This window comes from Myripristis murdjan, chromosome 10 (assembly GCF_902150065.1).
Source record: "Myripristis murdjan chromosome 10, fMyrMur1.1, whole genome shotgun sequence".
Taxonomy (NCBI): domain Eukaryota; kingdom Metazoa; phylum Chordata; class Actinopteri; order Holocentriformes; family Holocentridae; genus Myripristis; species Myripristis murdjan.
This window is the reverse complement of record NC_043989.1, coordinates 10,791,789-10,810,038: the sequence shown is the minus strand read 5'-3', so window position 1 is coordinate 10,810,038 and position 18,250 is coordinate 10,791,789. Positions and strand designations below refer to the sequence as shown.

The 18,250-nt window shown below is 42.4% G+C and overlaps 1 protein-coding gene across 2 annotated transcripts in view; it reads right to left on the bottom strand.

Annotated features, from left to right (window-relative positions):
- Positions 1 to 247: 247 nt before the first annotated feature.
- The window catches only part of rab28 (RAB28, member RAS oncogene family), a 28,906-nt gene continuing 10,903 nt past the window's right edge, over positions 248 to 18,250 (bottom strand). The window contains exons 4-8 of one of the 2 annotated variants that reach the window (XM_030061981.1): positions 17,233 to 17,362; positions 5,031 to 5,134; positions 4,762 to 4,839; positions 1,677 to 1,778; positions 813 to 918 (exon numbers count right to left, since the gene is read on the bottom strand). In XM_030061981.1, the coding sequence (XP_029917841.1) occupies positions 1,683 to 1,778; positions 4,762 to 4,839; positions 5,031 to 5,134; positions 17,233 to 17,362 (408 nt within the window). In that variant the 3' untranslated portion in view covers positions 813 to 918; positions 1,677 to 1,682. Of the gene's footprint in view, positions 919 to 1,676; positions 1,779 to 4,761; positions 4,840 to 5,030; positions 5,135 to 17,232; positions 17,363 to 18,250 lie in introns of both variants that reach the window. The other variant, XM_030061982.1, reaches the window with a different exon arrangement.

Genomic DNA, 18,250 nt, shown 5'->3' with positions numbered 1-18,250 from the left:
ATGACATAGCCCGTGATTTCACCTCTCAGCGTTCATGGCCTGTTACCGCCTACCCAGAATGCCCCTCAGCTGGTGTACATACGAGACTGACATCCCAGACTTTTAGCAATATACTGTAATATATCCAAACATCGAAAGACATTATTCCAAACAACAATGGCAGAGGAGAATATGGTATATATATATATATATATATATATATATATATATATATATATATATATATATATTTATTTTTATTTATTTATTTTACATCACCAGTTACTGATCTCCCTGCCTCCTAAAGAAACCAGCTTCAAAAAATAAGTGTCCTCAAATAAGTTAAGAAAATAAGTGTCCTCACCTATTAGATGGCATCAGTTTGGATTTGTAGTTTTCTTTAGATGTTACAAGTCAAGATGAGAAGTAAAAAAAAAAAAAAAAAAAAACATGATGATAACTGAAATAGATAGATGTTCTGTTTTTATGAATGCATGATTTTTTTTTTTTTAAATTATTCATTTATTTATTTATTTTTATTTTTTTAATTTTTTGGAACACTACTACCCAAGAAATCATTCCTGTTAAATATCAAAAAAACAGGGCTGGCTCAAGAAATGGCTATGCATTTTGTTTTTTGTCTCACCCATACAACTTACATACACAGTACACCTTAAGGTCTTTTCATTGTGTAGTATTTGGTCCAGTGACCCCCAAAACCCCAAAAGGAATACTGACAGAACACATTTTACAGCTATGTGTGCATGTATGTGTGTGTGAGTGTGTGTGTAAGGCTATTCCAGGGGCCAGCGGGGTAAGAGGGTGTAAATGAGGCGGGGCAGGGCATCACTGCACCACACACATGGAGCTTCGGGGGGGGTTGACGGTCCTGGCCACGGGGTCCTGACTGTAGTTCACAATGTCTGCCTTCACCACACGCTGAAAACATGCAAACACACAGACAGACATACACACACAGAGAAACAATCAACACAACAGTCCTATGCAAAATTGAGCCTAAATGGCCCTCACTGAAATCAACATTATACAGTTTTACATAATACAACCTTAAGTGTTAAATTACTCAAATATTTAATTAAAAAATACTTTATGGTCTTTGAGGCCACCACAGTTTGAGCCGTGACATTTTCATAGCTGCCCAAAGAGTTCCACTGAGGGGAGATTTTATACTTGGGATAATTTGTTCATTACAAGGCAGTGCACAAATCACACAAAGGTGAATAATCTACAATCTACTTGTTCCATTTCTGCATAATCAGTATCAATAATTGGATTTTTTTGTCACATAGCTCAACATCCAGGCACTGATTCAGTCCTCGGCCCTCCATGTCTAAAAGTCTGTGCATGAGCTGGATGGAGGTCGACCTGAGGTCAGGTCTGATACCATCATGAACTCTGAGGGCCAAGTCTTCCTCACAAGATCACACTCAAATAATCAGCCAAAATACTTTGCATTCCTAAGACGATTTAGCATCTCTATGACACCTCTATGATAATTCTACATCAGAAAGACTAGATTAGGTTCTATTAGTCTAATGAGCTCTAATTTAAACCTAAGACACAGGTACTAGGTACTAAGACGACACTTTCTACTGTGACTACTTTCAAGGACAAAGCTACTGTTTTATGCATTGACAGATATACCAAGATATATCTGTACGATTGTGCAGACATACTTCAAACTATTGAACAGAACATATTTTGCTTTGCTGGGAGGTATCTTTTCTAACTGGGCCTTCGTCCTGTGGGTAGTCGACCAGCTCAGCCTTCACGATCCTCTGAGCACCAGAACAGTGGAGAGATGGAAGGAAGTAAAAGGATAAAAACAAAATAAAACAAAACAACAAAATAGAAAAAGACAAGGACAGGGGTATGAGAGAAGATGATATGAGTGAGAAGTGTGGAGACCAAGTGAAGGTTGGGTCAGGATAGAGGATAGGAAAGGATGAGGAGAGGGTCATGGGGTGAGAAAAGAAATATGAGAAACAGACTGAAAAAAATACATGCAGCATGAGATTCAGATTCAGTGAACTCTAGATTTTCTATCAAGTGAATTAAGAGACAACAGTAGAAAAATACACAAGTGTTTTGTTTTCTGTAAGTGCATGCTTTTTTATGTGTAATTTTTAAGCTTTTTGCTGCCATCTTGACCAGGACTCTGTATAAGAAATACTGTATGACAGTGGGATCTTCCTGGTTACATAAAGGATAAATAATTAAGTACATTTTTAAAAATACAGGAGAGAAGCCATCCGCATGGTGGAATGATATTCTTACATGTCTGCCAATCTGACAATCAGATAAAGACTGGTCTGGACCCATGAATCTGTTTATTAAATGATGCGTCCTATGTCCTACCTCAGGAGCAGCCAGAGCCAGAGTTGTGAGTTATGAAAAGTTCATCTTGCTCCCAAAATATGTATAACCCATTTACCTCCATTTTCTGTGGAACAGCTGGTTTCTCAGACCCTCTACAACAAAAAATATGTATACAAGGAACCAATATAGAAAAATTTAAAGTGGTCTAATTTCAAGTGTGTAATTCCCCTCGCACTAATGGAAGAGATAGTTGTTGTTGTTGTTTTTTTTAAGTAAAATTGTAATTTCATTCTTTATCAGTCCAGTAATATAATTTCATGTTGTGAATGTAAGCCACATTGCATTTGTTCCTGTTCCTTTTAATCCGGTGTATGTTTTAACTTAAGTGTAACTGGTCCAAGAGCAGGCCACATGGCTGGATCCCAGGCTGTAGTTGGCTGTCTGATTAACAAGCTGACAAAGTCTGGTGTGGCAGTCGCTGAGTGATCAGTGGTCTCGGTATCTGATCTAGCAGACAGAGGACTATGATGGAGAGGGCTCCCAGGCAGATATAATATAGTCTGGGGTTGCGACCCTGATGTTAGGCTCTCTAAACCTGACAGCTGATAATGAGGCTTCGCTTGGCCTCCCAGCTAGACCTGGAGCCATATCTCCATATCCATGAAACTAAGTCAGCATGTCACTCCTTCACATCTCCAGTGATAAAAAAAAAAAACAACAAAAAAAAAAACAAGGATGGGTAACTGGGCAATCTCTTTTTCACCCATAACATCTGCAGTCAGTTACGAAATGTATGTGATATCTGTATGTTCCCATTGCTGTTCCATCAATGTTTTGTATCATTCAAAGACACCCATGATGACATCCTTATCATCATGTGAACAACTCACATTGTATACTATTTGGTGCATATATCCTGATAAGTACATGACCTGCTTTCCTGCATGATTTTTCTTCCATGGAGGATTCAAGTTTTATGGCATCATATTTCCTCATGCGATCATGAAAATGAAACGTAGGCAACTGGACACATTATGAAAATGGAATGCAAACAGTGTAAAAAATGAAAACAATAACAACGACAGAGTATGCTTATTGATGGGATGATGATTATAATTTTATTTTAACAGAGGATTTTTGGCACCATCTCTAGCTGGTGTAGCCACCGGGAAATACACGCTGCATAGTTTCAGCCAGAATGGGTTTTTAAAAAAAGTGGCGCGTTGGTTAATTTACTACATACCACCCCTCTCATGATTCAGAAAGTATTTGAGGGCTCACTGGCTAATTTGGTTGGTGTACAAAAAATGTTTGTGTCCTTTCCTTTTCTGTTACACACCCTGTCTGCCAAATTATCATATTGAAAACATTAAGTGATAATTATGCTATTTTGTCCATTGAAATGCATCAGAATGCACCCAATCCTGTGTGAAGATGAGTGTAAAAACACTTGTATGAAGTTTTTCTGTTTTTTGGTCAGCTGGTCTTGACCTCTCTCCTTGACAGGCAGACAAGATCCAGCCACTCAACCTGCTTGATTAGCCTGGATTAAAGCACTTTGCTTAATTGAGGCAGCTATCAAGGGAGGTGAGGAAGTGGAAAAGTAGACGGGCGGCTTCATTAGTAGACGGTGACTTTTTGTTTGTCGACAGCAGCATTGGTGAAGGGAGAGGGGGCTTGAGAATTTGGCACTAACATGCTCTCCCTTCTCTGGAGGTCCTGACCTCTTCAGAGCCCCTGCGCTCATAAGTTGCTACCCAGCCAGTGTGGCTCCAACTGGTCATATCAGACCCAAGATTAATGCTTCTGGGGGAGGTGACCCTGTAAATCCTACAGCTGCCACCATGGGGCACTTTGGTCTGGTTGATGAGCAGAGACCCTGTTTCAGCCCACGATGGTGGGAGATAAACCAAATAAATCAGACAACCAATCCTAACCTTCTCACCCTCAAGGCTGCCTACCTTTAACCTCTGACTTCACGCGTTAATGTGGTCAATGTGGGTCTATTTACAGATGGGCAGTGTCAGTGGCAGGTAGACCATCACAGCAGGCAGACATAACAAGCCAGTGTTTACACAACAAAAGGTCCTTTACAGTGTGTGGCGACCTCCGCTGACCTGCCTAACACACTCCCTGTGACCTCCCTTAAGTTTAGGCTTTGTGTTACACATTATGTTGTGAGAAAAGCCACTGAAGAAGTCACCAGCCACTTTCACTAGTTCCCAATCACATATAATTTTAGGAACAAAACAGCTGCTTTCCCCATCTGAATGGCAGATATGACAAACTTAACATTCACAGAAATTTTAACAGCATTTGGCTAGTAGCTGACATAATTTCCAAGCAAAGAAGATATTTAAGATGTGATATGAACTGAGAGATGGCAAGACTGGACTTCTGATACAAATTGAGAGAAAGGCACTGATACCAGTATATGCTCACCTGGGACTGTTCGATTTCTGCTTTGTTGAGCTTCACGCCGAGAATCTCAGCAGCGAGTCTCTGGAAACAAAGGTATACCTGAGAGCAGGAAGAAGCGAGAGATGAGAGAAATGGACACAGAAAATATGAGAACAAAAGTAAATACAGAATCCTATTCTTGTCAAAAGTCATTCTGCAACTATCCCTGTGAAGTGCTCAAACTGTAACAGAGTTTTTCTCTTGTTGGCTCAACATTTCGGATGTGACTCGTTGACCCAGCTGGTACTGACCGAATCCCCCGTCTTGGCCGATACAAACTGACTGATGAGGCTGTTCTCTTGGCAGAAGCGCTGGTGTTTGTCAGCTTTCACAGTCCTCATGTGCTCCAGGTCGACTGTGGACAAAACCAAATGAGAGAGGTCAGAAAATTTACACAGATAGGACAGGATTCATATGGGGCTATATGGCACTCTCATGGGGTAAGCTGTCCCATATCCGGACCTAAACAGAAAAGATAACAGTTTACACTTGCGTTAAGATGGGAAGGATCTGCCTAGTGTATAAGCTGTCTATTGTAAAACATGGAGCACATGAAACTCAAATGCTGTGTGCAAACCAAGCTTCTGTGATCACTGATTGTTTTTTTGTTGTTGTTGTTGTTGAGTTTGTTGGTGGAAATGATCAATTCAGTCGCCCCTATCCATTACCAGCTGGTAAAAAAGGGTGATGTGACACATTCCATCATGTAAGCCTAGGCCTAGTACAGTTGCACCCCAGAGCCATGCACCTTTACCTCTATTTGACCTGAAAGAGACAAGACAGCCGAGCTGGGGAGAGATGGTTAAGAAACAATACCTGGGTGACCGAGGACTTCAGGCTACACTCAGTGTGAGAGCGTAGCTGCAGAAAAACGTTTGACATATTAGTGTGCCGGCATATTGAAGCAGGCCTTTAAGGTGAGCACATGGGCCCAAGAACTGGGTCTGTTACCTTTACGCTGATTTACTGCGAGCATACAATGACAGCGCCTTTCTTTCTAGCTATTGTGGTCGCATCCCTGCTCATTCTACTCCTGTGCAGTGATACCAGGCGCTTTGCTTCTCTCCTTCCTCAGTATAGGGTCATGCTGAGGTCACTGGGGAAGGTCACCTGGGGGTCTTACTGCTGAAAGCAATAGCTTCCCTCTTTATTTCTGGCTTTGTGTGACAAGGTGGCCACGCCCGGTATCTGGTGCATATGTGTCTATGGTAGCTGGAGGAGGTCAGGCTACTGTACGGTGTTGCGTTTCTCTCGTCCCCCCGAGTTTTACTCTTTGTGTGAGGTTTCATTCAAGTTGTCAAGGATTTACCCTGTTCTCATGCCCTGTGGTGTTTGCATGTGTATGTGTGAGCGAGTGAGGGAAAAAGAGAGAAGCAGAGAAAGAGCGAGACAAATAGAGAGCAAGGGAGAAATGTAAACACTGCCCTATTTCAGCATTATTAATACCTCAGTAAGTCATATGACCTAAAAATGTGAAAGGCCAATCCACAGAGACGAAAAAAAAGAAATAAAAACATTTTGTAAGACTCATTTTAGACAAAAAAAAGAATATTACCATCACCATAAGTGACATATAAACACAAACCTTTCTGGTCAAGGGCAGACACTTTTACATCTACTCAGCGTCCAGAGCAGACTGTCACGTCTCTGCCCATACATAAACATAGCTGTCTCATAGGCGTCAGCAGGTTATTAATTCCAGTCATTAAGAGCGGAGGTACCCAGCATGCTACTAGAAGTAAACATTGCTAATCCTTTGGATCCTGCACACTTGGGAAAGGTTATCAATCATGTGTCACAGTCAGATTTGCCAACATTAACATACTGGCTTAGGAGTGGAGGAAGAGTGGCGGGTTACTGTAAGTAAAACCCGCAATGTGTACAAGTGAGTTCGGTTGCTTTGCGATGCCATAGCAAACATGTAAGCAGAAGTGAATTCTCTCTGTGGTTAAATGCATTGAGGTGAGAGTAAATTCAGAACAAAATAAAGTCCAAAGATGTGGAAAAAAGGGATCTATTGCATGATCACAAAGGTTTTTTTTAATGTGAAGGAGAAGCAAAGTACTTATTCCAGGAGTTGTTAAAAAATTCCTTATTTCACCCCAAAACTGTCTTCTAAATTCTGTGTATGTCCTTGATTCATCTGTTGGGAAAAACGACTTACTACTTCCCTTAAACACGGAATAATAATAGGTTAGGATAGCAGCATGTGGCATCTGTCTGTGTAAACTGAATATGAGGGCTAATCCCACAGTTTTAGTGTTTTGCTCCATTTTTCTCCCTAATGTACCCATTTCTACTTATCAGGTCGAAACAATCTTCCTCCGATGATCTGGTTTGCCTCCATTTCTGTCAAACTGTACATCAGCTTAACTGCCCCAAGGAAGTGACTGCAAACACGAAATAAACTGTTTGGGCCTCTGAGCGCATAGAGATAGTGGAGGGGATCATCACTCGTCAAGAGCGATGGCCCTCCCTCGCTGCGGTCACCCCGAGTGTTTATTTAAAAGGTCTGCCTGTCACTGTGGTGAATTACAAGACAACATTTGGAGATTAATATCTGTTGGATAAATCAGGCTTTTACCATAAATAACTGGTTAATTTGTTATAGTGTTGACCTATTACATAAATGGGAGCAGAACCAAACAGGAAGAATATACGGATGATGACGTTCTTCTTCTTCACTAGTTAGTGTCTGTGGGGATGAAAACTAAGCATTATGGAGGAAAGAAACTTCTCAGTAGTAGACCTGATTATTAAAACAATGAATTAGTACGTTGTTGGTAGTAAACTGTGTGGAGCATACTTTTAAATCAACCAGTAAGTCTGTACTGTAAGTCTATTGATAATTAAATATAGAAATAATGGCCAAGGTTTGAAATTAAGCCACCAAACACGGTCAAAAAAACAAACCAAAACTAAACTAAACTAAGCCTACAACTGAGCTACTATAGAGTTTAATTACAGAGGAATTTTCAGCTCCATAAAGCATCAATGGTAAGCATTAGGTTTTGATGTCAGTCTTTTCGGACATTTTGCACCGATGTTCAAAAGTCATACAATGAAAAATGTGTGTCAGAAAAAGGCAACAATACTAATACCTCCGTGCACAATACTGCCATGTAGCTACAATACCGTTGGAGCTCAACTGGGGAAATGTATGTAATCACCAACTGAAGTAGAACTAGATGAGGCAGGTTGATGGAAAGTGGACACATCAAAACAGTGTTTTTTCATTAAAAAAAAAAAAAGTTATACTGCCACACTTTATCATATACTAAGTCCTTGAATACTCTGAACATAACATATTGATTTATACCTAATGTGAAAGTATGTCTACAGATGTATCTTTCCTGCAGTAATTCAACAGTATGTTGCCCAGGTAAACAATAAGATAACACTCTGCATTCACCAACCAGCCTGAAATTCTACACTATACTGTCTGATCATCCAGAAATGTGGGCTTTTTACAGCCATGCACTGATAACACGAGGACCTAGTTACTGTTCCACTGAGTCAACTGCCTGGGAGCAAGTGGAACAGTTTATCGAGCAAGCAACAGCCAGATAATAAGCTTGGCATAACACAGTTAATTGCCGCCAGCCCCATGTAAACCAAACAGCAGTTGGTGCAATTGGGAGTTTGGGAGCTGAGGCTGGACTGTGTGGTTTGTGTCTGTGCGTCTGTGTGTGGTGGGGTGTGTGTTGTCTGAGACTTGGGGCTCTGAGGGGTCATATACCATTAGTGAAAGTTACAGGGTTGAGCCTAATCAACCCCAGGGGAGAACCTATCACTTCCAACATTACCTCACGCTATGCCTTAAAGACCTGTTAAGAGAGTCTCCCTCCCTTCCACCAATGACGACCAAGAACCGGTTCAGACAGTACAGTGATGGAAAGGATTATTACACCAACTCCAATTCAAACTCTAACAATGAAAGGTCTCTCTGCTGTTTGAACAAGCGGCTCAGTATGTACCAGGTTATGAACGTTCAAAAATTGTTCTGGTACCCTGATGAAGAATACGGATGTTGTTTTGTGAGCTCATGTTGTACAATGTTTGTCTAAAACTCTCATCAGTACTGATGCAGAAAAAGTGCCCACATGTCCTGAGAGCATCCCAGGTGCTGTCACCATCCACAGCAGCCTCTTCTGTTCAGCACTTTGGTCAACATCTGTTGTTGTAAAATGTGCTCTACAAATGAAATAAAATTTACTTAACTATTCAAATTCATTATGCATGCAGCTGGACATTGGTGTGGCTTGGCATATTAAAAGGCAAAATAAAGCTTTTCTTGCATTAAATAGTCACTAACAGACCAAGCTCTTCTAGTCTCTACAAACATATTTTAATGCTGAAATGCTTTAACTTATTTCATTAATTAAATTGATATACAGTATAAATTAACACATCTTCCATGTAACTATTCCATCCCTAGGTCCAATTCACTTGCATTGTAATACCTGACACAAAAAGCCAGTGCAGCCCTGTGTTCATATTTTGTAATGCATTCACTGTGTTATCTCACAAAACAGTGTAGCCACCACCAAATGTAACTATAAAAATATAAATATATATTGAAAAATGTATTTTCATCTAATGGGTTCACACAAATTCAAAGCATTAGACACATGACATGTGAGTTCACACTAAGCCACAATGCAGAGCGTCCCAGGATCACTTATGAACAACTAATTCTTCAAACTAACTTGTTTTGGCATGCAGTTGTCATCAGGTTTTATATTTTCTTTTTATAAGTCTCATAAATTCCATTTATATTCAAATAATAACTAGGCCTCCATTGCAAAAATTCAGCTTCATAGGTAAAAAGTTGTAGTTGCTATGCGGTGGGCACTGTACTGATGCCTCCTGCAAGCCTCAATGAATGGTTCATGAGTCATGACGGGGGGCGTGGCTTAAATATAGGCTAATGTTCACCAATGAAAAGGGAACTCTGCTGTGTCCAGTAATGCTCCCACAAGTGTCTGCGACAACTGGTTCATGGCAAAATGGTGTGTGTGTGCGTGTGTGTGTGTGTGATGGTGTGTGTGTGTCTTCCTACAAAGTTTGAACATATTAAGTCTTTGTTATGGGCCATTCCCACTGTCACACCCCCTTTTTGCCAGTTGGCCTCAACAGTTAGCTGTCCTTTGGCTTATGACCAACCCTCCCACAAAATCTTGTGCAAGTCTGCGAAACCATCCGAACATTATGGGCCTTATTGCGATCTGCCCCTCCCATTGCCATGCCCCCCTTTAGCCAACTGGCATGAACAGAAAGACACACCTTCTCACACGCACACTTGACCTCCATGCCAAATTTCAGCCTCCTACAGTGAAAACTGTGGCTACCCATGGGTGGGGAAATTTTCGTGGCCCGACTGTTCGACAGCTACAGAGCAGCTGGTCACAGCTAAAAATACAAAAGAGGTGTAAAGACATAAGTATCACCACCTCTTTGATTGGGCTTATTCCGTTCAATAGCTGTAAAAGAAAAGGAGGGTGACTGAACTGGAGGTTGGATGCATTAAAATGTCTGGCAACAGGTTTAGTTACATCATTTCTCTTGAAGGAGCTGCTTGGTCCTGTAATGCGCCCTTTGGGGAATGGGATGTTCTACCAATGCATGTTTTTCCACATCGGTACAGTATCAGAGAGATGTGGACATGGATACTGCCACAGTGGCACTTTCTCACAACCTCTAGCTAAACTTTGATAGAAAATGTATAAAGTTAAGTGCCAGTGACATTTTATTTACTCTTAAACTTTGTAGTAAAGAGATGAGGAAACCTTTACAACCTTACAAAATCAGTAAAACTATCATGAATCATTCTAAATGTGATGTTAGATCAATTTAGACATTGATTTAACTTTCTAAGCATAAGTGGCCAATAAAAATAAATTATTAGTGGAATTCATGTGAAACATTTAAATGACTGGGTCCAACTGGTTTACATGACGTGGAAAGACCTCATAAAAGCTGGGTGTTATGAAATGAGAAGGGCTTTAATGCTTTAGGCTTTGCATTAAACTCATGATATAGTATATGTCTCTCCTGACCTGTATTAAAGAAAAAAAATGCTAACAGAACAATATTAAAGCAAACAACTACTTTACGCCCTCAAAAAAAGATATAGTCTTGTTCCTGGTTTAATTTTGTCTCTGGACCAGAACTATCAAATATATGACAGAAAAAGATGTATTTTCCTGACACTATGAAGTCATTCAGAAGTCATGAATTAACTGGGCAAGTGGTAGTCGTTTTATTAAAGTGTAAAACTGTAGGAATTGTTTACAGTATGGAGTGTTTATTTTCCAGGGACTGGAACATCTATATTTAATCCAAAAAGTGCCCAAAACAGCAAAATATTTATATATTACTTTTGGCATCGTAGTCCCTACAATAATGCAAAGTGTAATTTCAGCATCAGTGTAGCTGTATACGGTTTCATCAATCATTAGCAAATCCTACACACTCTTAATGACTTTGGATTTTGCATAACTGGATCTGTCAGAAAATCGTTAGGGTTGGTGAGAGCAGAATAACTAATGTCAGCCTATTAAAGCTTGAGGGTGTGTAAATAATATGACTTTTTTGTATCAAATGGAGGACAGAGTGAGTACAGACAGATGAAGTGCTGCAGCCTGGTGTTGTGGAGGTGAGCGGGGCCCGTGCAGGACTCCTCGGGGGAATCCTGACAGAGACAGAGCGCTCTTTGTGCTCCAGCGCCCCTGCCCCGGTGGCCTAAAACGGTCCGGGACTGTCAGGGGACTAGCTTTCCACTAGGTCAGAAGTGTTCTGTCGACAGCTCATTGATCACAGCTCATCTTGTCACCTGATCGTTCTTCGTGAAATGAATGTGGAGACACACACACACACGTATACACATGAGCACACACCCGCACTTTAAAATATAATCAGATACTCCACAGCGGCCAGTAAAACAACATTGAGCGTGGTCTTCCACACCAGTGAAGGGATGTAAAACAGCGAGCGTCCAGCAGTAGCCGTGCAGGCAGGGCGAGAGCAGGAGTGCTGGGCTGTCACTGCCACAGTAAAACATGGGGGCCGCAGGCCTTGCCGGCTGGGTTAACGGGCTCCCAGGACTCGTGAAAAGTGAACAAAAGGCCCAGTTCTGAGCCGACCGCACAAGACGCTGCCCGGGGTTTCACTGGCCATGTCCTCCGAGCTCTCCTGTCGCTGTTAAACTAAGTGGACTTTTATGGGGGAGCAGTAATACATGCCACTGTGAGCCAGCAGTGTAACTAGGAGCCATAATAATCATATGGAGCACAAGGGAGCCTTCGTAATTGCACACATCGCATCACCATGACTCAATTCATAATTACAAAGCCTCACCATGAGCCATGATGCGTTGGGCAGGGCTAACTATTCAAGTGAAAGCCACCGCAGCAAACTGTGGCACAGAATATGTTCTGCCCACGACTGCCTAAGAAAACATTTTTCAAAATTAAAACCTGAAGCAAGAACACGATGCACAGGCAGTGATGTAACATTTTACAGCACAAAAAGTAGATTTTGTCCCCAATGACAAGAAAAACAACACCAATTATTTATGTTTAACAAACAATTAGAGAAGATGCATATGGACCCAGTTTAAGTGGTCATTTACTCGGCTCTGCGTCAGCAAGACCCCCTCCAGGAATTCCTCCATATCAATGTTGTGGAGCCGTGAATGAATAAAGTACAGCATGAGCGTGATGAGGGTTCCAGGCTGCAGTCAGGTCAGGTGGCTAAGCTGTGCTGTGCAACTCAAATGGCCCATGACTTACCACACAAGAAGGCATCCGAAGACTGATCATCTACAGCATGTGCAACAATATTTGCTTTATGGATGGCTAAAATGAATGAGGACTTTCCATGTTTCAACAGGCGTGCGAGTCAAGAAAGATGAGCACAAAGACCAGAAACGGGTCAAACAACAATTAAATATTAGCATATAGTTTAATCCGCATGGAGTAGCACTTCTCATTGTATGGCCTACTGTGGGACACACCGCCTACGGGGCAAACCAAGAAGGCTAAAACAAACCCTAAAAAGTATTTTCAAACATTATTTGACACAGATCTGGATAGCCGTGATTTTACTTTGGCTTATCTGCCGCAGTGTAATACAGCTGCATTTCATCACTTCATACCCTCAGTGTAACCTGAATCTATACTTGCCATCTTTCCCAGACCTACAGAGAGAAGGGGCGCTAAAGTCAATGTGGTTACTCAACAAATTTGATACACACGTCCATTTTGACCCCTTTGCTTTAATAAAATGTGAAAAGAAACAGGAAACGCTGGATTCACTGTATACTGTAAACATTCCAGATCTTTACCCAGCCATACACCATGCCTTACTGGGTCTATATACTGTATATATAATGTTTTACGGTGTCGAACCTGTGGTCACCCTCCCCACAGTGCACCACAGACACTGCTGACGTGTGCATCCCTTCTATCTGGGTAGGGGTGGGGGGTGTCGGGGTAAGAGTACTGGGCTTTTGTCCCACCACATGTCTATTGTGGCTAAACCTTTCCCTTGGGGGCAATTAGGACCTTTTAGTTTGTTGTAAGAGGACCTAAGTACGAGTGGGTTGAGCCAGGAAAAACATTTTTGAGCTAAACCAAAAACAGAAGCGCATTGAGCTCCTCTGCACTCCTGGACTTCTGAGCATCTCTCTATTAAGAAATGTGCAGGCCTACACTGAACAGACAGGAACTGTGGCAGCTTTACAGGGGCAGGGAGGTGACGGGGGTGAGTGAGCTGGGGAGGGGGAAGGCTTCAACTCCACCCTGGGCTTTGCCAAGAGGGCAAACAACTCAAGACCGACAATGTTGGTGGCAAGGGCATGCATCAGGAGAATGAAGAGGTTGGAGAGATCCATGTTTCATTTTAACTTTCTCATGGCTGGGTGGAAGAGAGGGGAGAGAGAAGTGTGATGGGTAATGGTATGCAGTGAGATCTGCCGTAGCATGCAGAAGGCAAACACACTCATGTTGTTTAACACAACAAGGACGCAGCGCCAATGAAAAGACATTACTGTAAGTAAAGGCGGCTACAGCTGAAGTGTTAGTCCACACATGTGAGAGATAAGCATAAGAGTAGGTCTGAGTGTGTGAGTGAAAGAGTTATTGTTTGCACAGGGATGAAAATGAATGTGCGAGTGTGTTTGAGAGATGGAGCAAGATAGAGACGTAGAGGAGAAAGGGGAAAAGGGGAAAAGAACAGAGTGAGAGAGAAAGACAGGAGAGGCATGGCGAGTGCACAAACTCTCCCTATGTGGGGACTTTATCTGCATGCAGAGGAGAACGTTTCCCATGGCAGGCCGGAGTGGATCGGCAGTGAACGGTGTTAGAACCTCCGCGCGAAAAGCCATGAGTGATGAGGAGGGGTTAAGAGAACTGAACCCATTTAAGTCACCCAAATAAGGGCTGTGGGAGCCTATGATGGATGCTCCGGAGTTCCTGAGGGAGACAGAGCTTGCAATAAGAGGGGAGAAGGGCGGGGAGTGAACAGGGGTCCTGTGATCCGCTCTTAATAAAAATAAATTGGTTTGATAAACGGCAGACTAAAGAAAGGGGGCACAGCTCAAATATCGAGAAGTAAACGTATGCCCTGATTTAAAATATTAACTTCAAGCAGTATTAATGAATAGGACATTTTAAAAATTGATTTGTGCAATGTTGCAATCCACAAAAGTTGCAAAATATCCACAAAGAATGCTTAAACTATACCATATTTTTTTTAAATCAGCCTCTACAGACAATCTTTAATCTTAAAGACACAGTGAAGAATATGTCAGATGCAGCTGTTAAGCAAAGAGCAACAGAATTTATCCTTTAAAGCCCTTTCAAAACACACAGCACTTGCATTGCTGTACTAAAAACGAAACACTTGAGCAGCAGGGGAGATGACTGCGCAACAAGCCAACATTTCTCTTGAGAGGATCCTGTGTACCATACGGTGTTACACTGGGCTGCACTGTAATAAACAGTTATAGTATGTTTAGACAGACCAAGAGCTTAGCATTCTTCCATTACCCATGTGTTCCCAGAAACTCCACAAGTGTACCGCTATACGTAAGTGCACATCTGTATGCACAATTGTGTGTGTGTGTCTCTGTGTGCATGTGCATGCACTTGCATAAGTAATATTGTGCACATATGTGCGCTCTCAATAAAATATTTCATTGGTTTCCTCTCTGAATTGTTACAAGTGGTACCATTATTTAACACAAGGCTCTGGGCAGCATGTGGAGGGTGAGGAGGGGCAGCATACTGGTGCTTAACAAGCACACTTAACCCCAGCCGGCCATGCTAAGCTGAAGAAAGGAGAGGTTGTTCCCTACCAGTGACATGGCACAGGAGGGCAGTCAGGCCAGCGTAAGGAGAGGAGGGGACAGCATCATTAATGAATCAGCCTGGTCCATAGGCTCAATTACGGTACAGGGGATAATGAAGAGAGTGTTCAATCTAAACTTGAAGCCAGGCATGGGGTATTTCTGGAAATTCAAGCTGGAATGTATCCGATAGTATACACACATAACCTTAATAGGGTTACATTTGACTGTAGCCATTTAAATGCTAATTCAATGTGTTTGTTGATGCTCCAAAGAAACAGACTTTAAAGGCACTGCAATACTTTCATCCGCCCTCATGTAAGTCTTTGAAACATGACCATTGCTGTGCACAGGTCATCTACAACCAATGAGCACCTTATGTATGCAGAGGGGGATGCATATAAGGTGTATAAATAAAGATCAGAGCTGGAAACAACTCTACAATTTCTGAGTGGTCAAAAAAAAAAAATCTCCCCAAGGGCAAGCCCTCAGAGACATAAATCTGTATGGAAATGATAGTGTTTTTATAAGCTCCTTGTTATGTCTGTACTTCTATTTCAGTTGTCACAAACATGTTGCCTCACTCACTCCAACTTCATGGGAACCATTTAAGAGAAATCTCAACACTAACCCCCAAAAGAATGTATTCTTATGCTGAACTCATTGTAAATGCTTGCTGGGCACCCAACTTAAAAAAAAAAAAAACACACACACACACAGAAATGCTGTGATACCTAAAGAGTTAGAGGCTCCTTGGCAAAAGACTGAGAGAGGCGAAAAAAAGAGAAACTAAAACAGAAATGTCTGTGTGGGCAATTCCCACTAGATAGCTAGACTAACTCTCTCTTCAAGCCCTGTGAAAAAAAAGGAGCCCGTGAGAGGGTTCAGGGATTCATAAAGTCTCGCAAAGTAATTGATTGCTCCTGGTAGGGCAATCTGTGTGGGATTTTGTTTTTCTTTTTTTCAGCGTTTAGGAGCAGAGAAAACACACGCGGGCCATTCTCAGCAATACAGCCATTAGGGGGAGAATGAGTGTGCGCAGGCGAGGTGGGGGCTGACAGCGGGATGTACACTACTTAAATATTACAGTACACACACTCACCCACACACCCAAAACCTAGCCTAAATACGGAGGCGCCCACTGTTAAAGCCGGGGCATTAGGAGATGCAACGGATGCGAAGACAAGACAATCCGCTCCAGACAGGCGAATTAAACCATGACCTATGGTGTGCGCTGAGTAACATTAGCGAGAGTTTCCTGTGTGCAGGCACCACTCTGTTGACCGTTTATCACCGCTGTGAAGGTGGACAGTCATCATTACACACACACCGACGCCTCACTTTACAATAACATGACGGCAGCCATGACTCCACATCTGTCAGGGGGATGTTTAGAAAGAGTCATCATTATTAGGCCTTATTTTGGAGATGGGTGGATGGGCGCAGGCTGATAGAGGGAGCGCTTGGAGGAGAGCTGTCTGGTTATCATCCACTTCGTCTCCTCTCCTTATCCAGCGACCCAGGACAGGAACAGAGGCTTGGGCCGGGGGGGGGGGGGGGGGGGGGGGGGGGGGGCAGCAGACTGGTATTGGCTGGGAGGGGCGGGGGGCACAGATAAGCGGTGCCCTAGGTCCGCTGGACCGGGGATCTTAAATCATCGTCAGTCACTCCCAAGAGAGCACAAACATCAGCCGTTCCCATCGCTCCAAACCTCACTCTCTTATCAATTGGCTTATCGCACAGATCAGTTATCATGTGCTTTAACAAACACGCCTGTTACCATCCAACATTCACTCCTCTGCACACAAACACACACATCTCAAATGAAATATAAAGCAATAAAGTGTGAAAAACGGTATAATACTCAGCTCAGCACATTAGACTGCATTTGTTCACTTAACAGAGAGTATGAAAAATAAAACTGTTGTCTTCAAAGGAATTTGGAAACCCAGACCCCGGAAAAGTGAGTTTTTCCACAGCACAATATTTTCATTATTAAAAGCTAGTGTATTTTTGCTGTTTCACCGCTCTTTTGTCTTTTCACAAGTAGATGAAAGACCTGCACATGTGTGTGTGAGTGTGAGTGTGTGTCTGATACTCACTTTTGTTCCCTACCAGTGAGACAACAGGCTGAATGTCAGACTCCTCATTGGCCTTCTTCACCATGCTGAACCAATCCTCCAGGTTCTCAAAGCTCTGGTAGTTGGTGATGTCATACACCAGGAGAACCCCCTGCATTGGAAACGAACGGAGGAACGACATCGACTAAATCATCAAACTCTCAGTCAAGCGCCCCACATTTACATTCACTCACTCACTCGCTCGAGTATACGGTTTCATTTTTAGTTAATATTCGAAAACATGAGGACTACTGAGGGTGCAAGCGAGCAGTAGGTGGCACTGCTCCTCTTCTAAGAGTAGTTAGATAGAGAAGGGGACACACTCGCTCACACATAATATGAGGCAGTCCAACACCGTTATGACTAGTGTCAGACTTGGTAGACATACTGTACATTGAGGCGTTTTAACAAGCAAAAAGTGCCGGACACACGAGTTCCCAGCACAAATTCCGTGTTGAGCGGGTGAGGCTGGGTTATCAACTGTCTAAGCTAATGAATGAACAGCTTCTGCCTAGAGACATGCTCCTCCTCCCTATGTAATCCTCAACAGTGTAAGCATTACGGAGGCAGTCACGCAAAGCAAGAACCACGTCTCGGCGAACACACAAACCAAGGGAGTTTTTTTTTTTTTTTCTATGCACACATCAATTAATCAAAAAGTAAATACTGATACAGGAGCCAGTGACATAATTAGAGCAAAATGATCACATGGCACATTAGCTCAACCTCTGCTATTTTCAAATGGATTGGAAGTGAATGCGAGCCAAGGTAAATACATCGACTTTCACTGCAAGATGCAAGAAGATGGTGTCTCTGCACTAAAGGGGTGTCTGTTGCTTTTTGTTCAGAGGACACGCAATGTCACAACACGCAAGGTGGGTGACGACAGCTTGCCATCTCTGACAATTACTCCGTGTCTCTCCAAATGGCCATGATTGATTACAGGCCGAACAATGGGTGTGAAAGTTCCATACAGAGCTGGTGAGAAACTCCCCAAGCC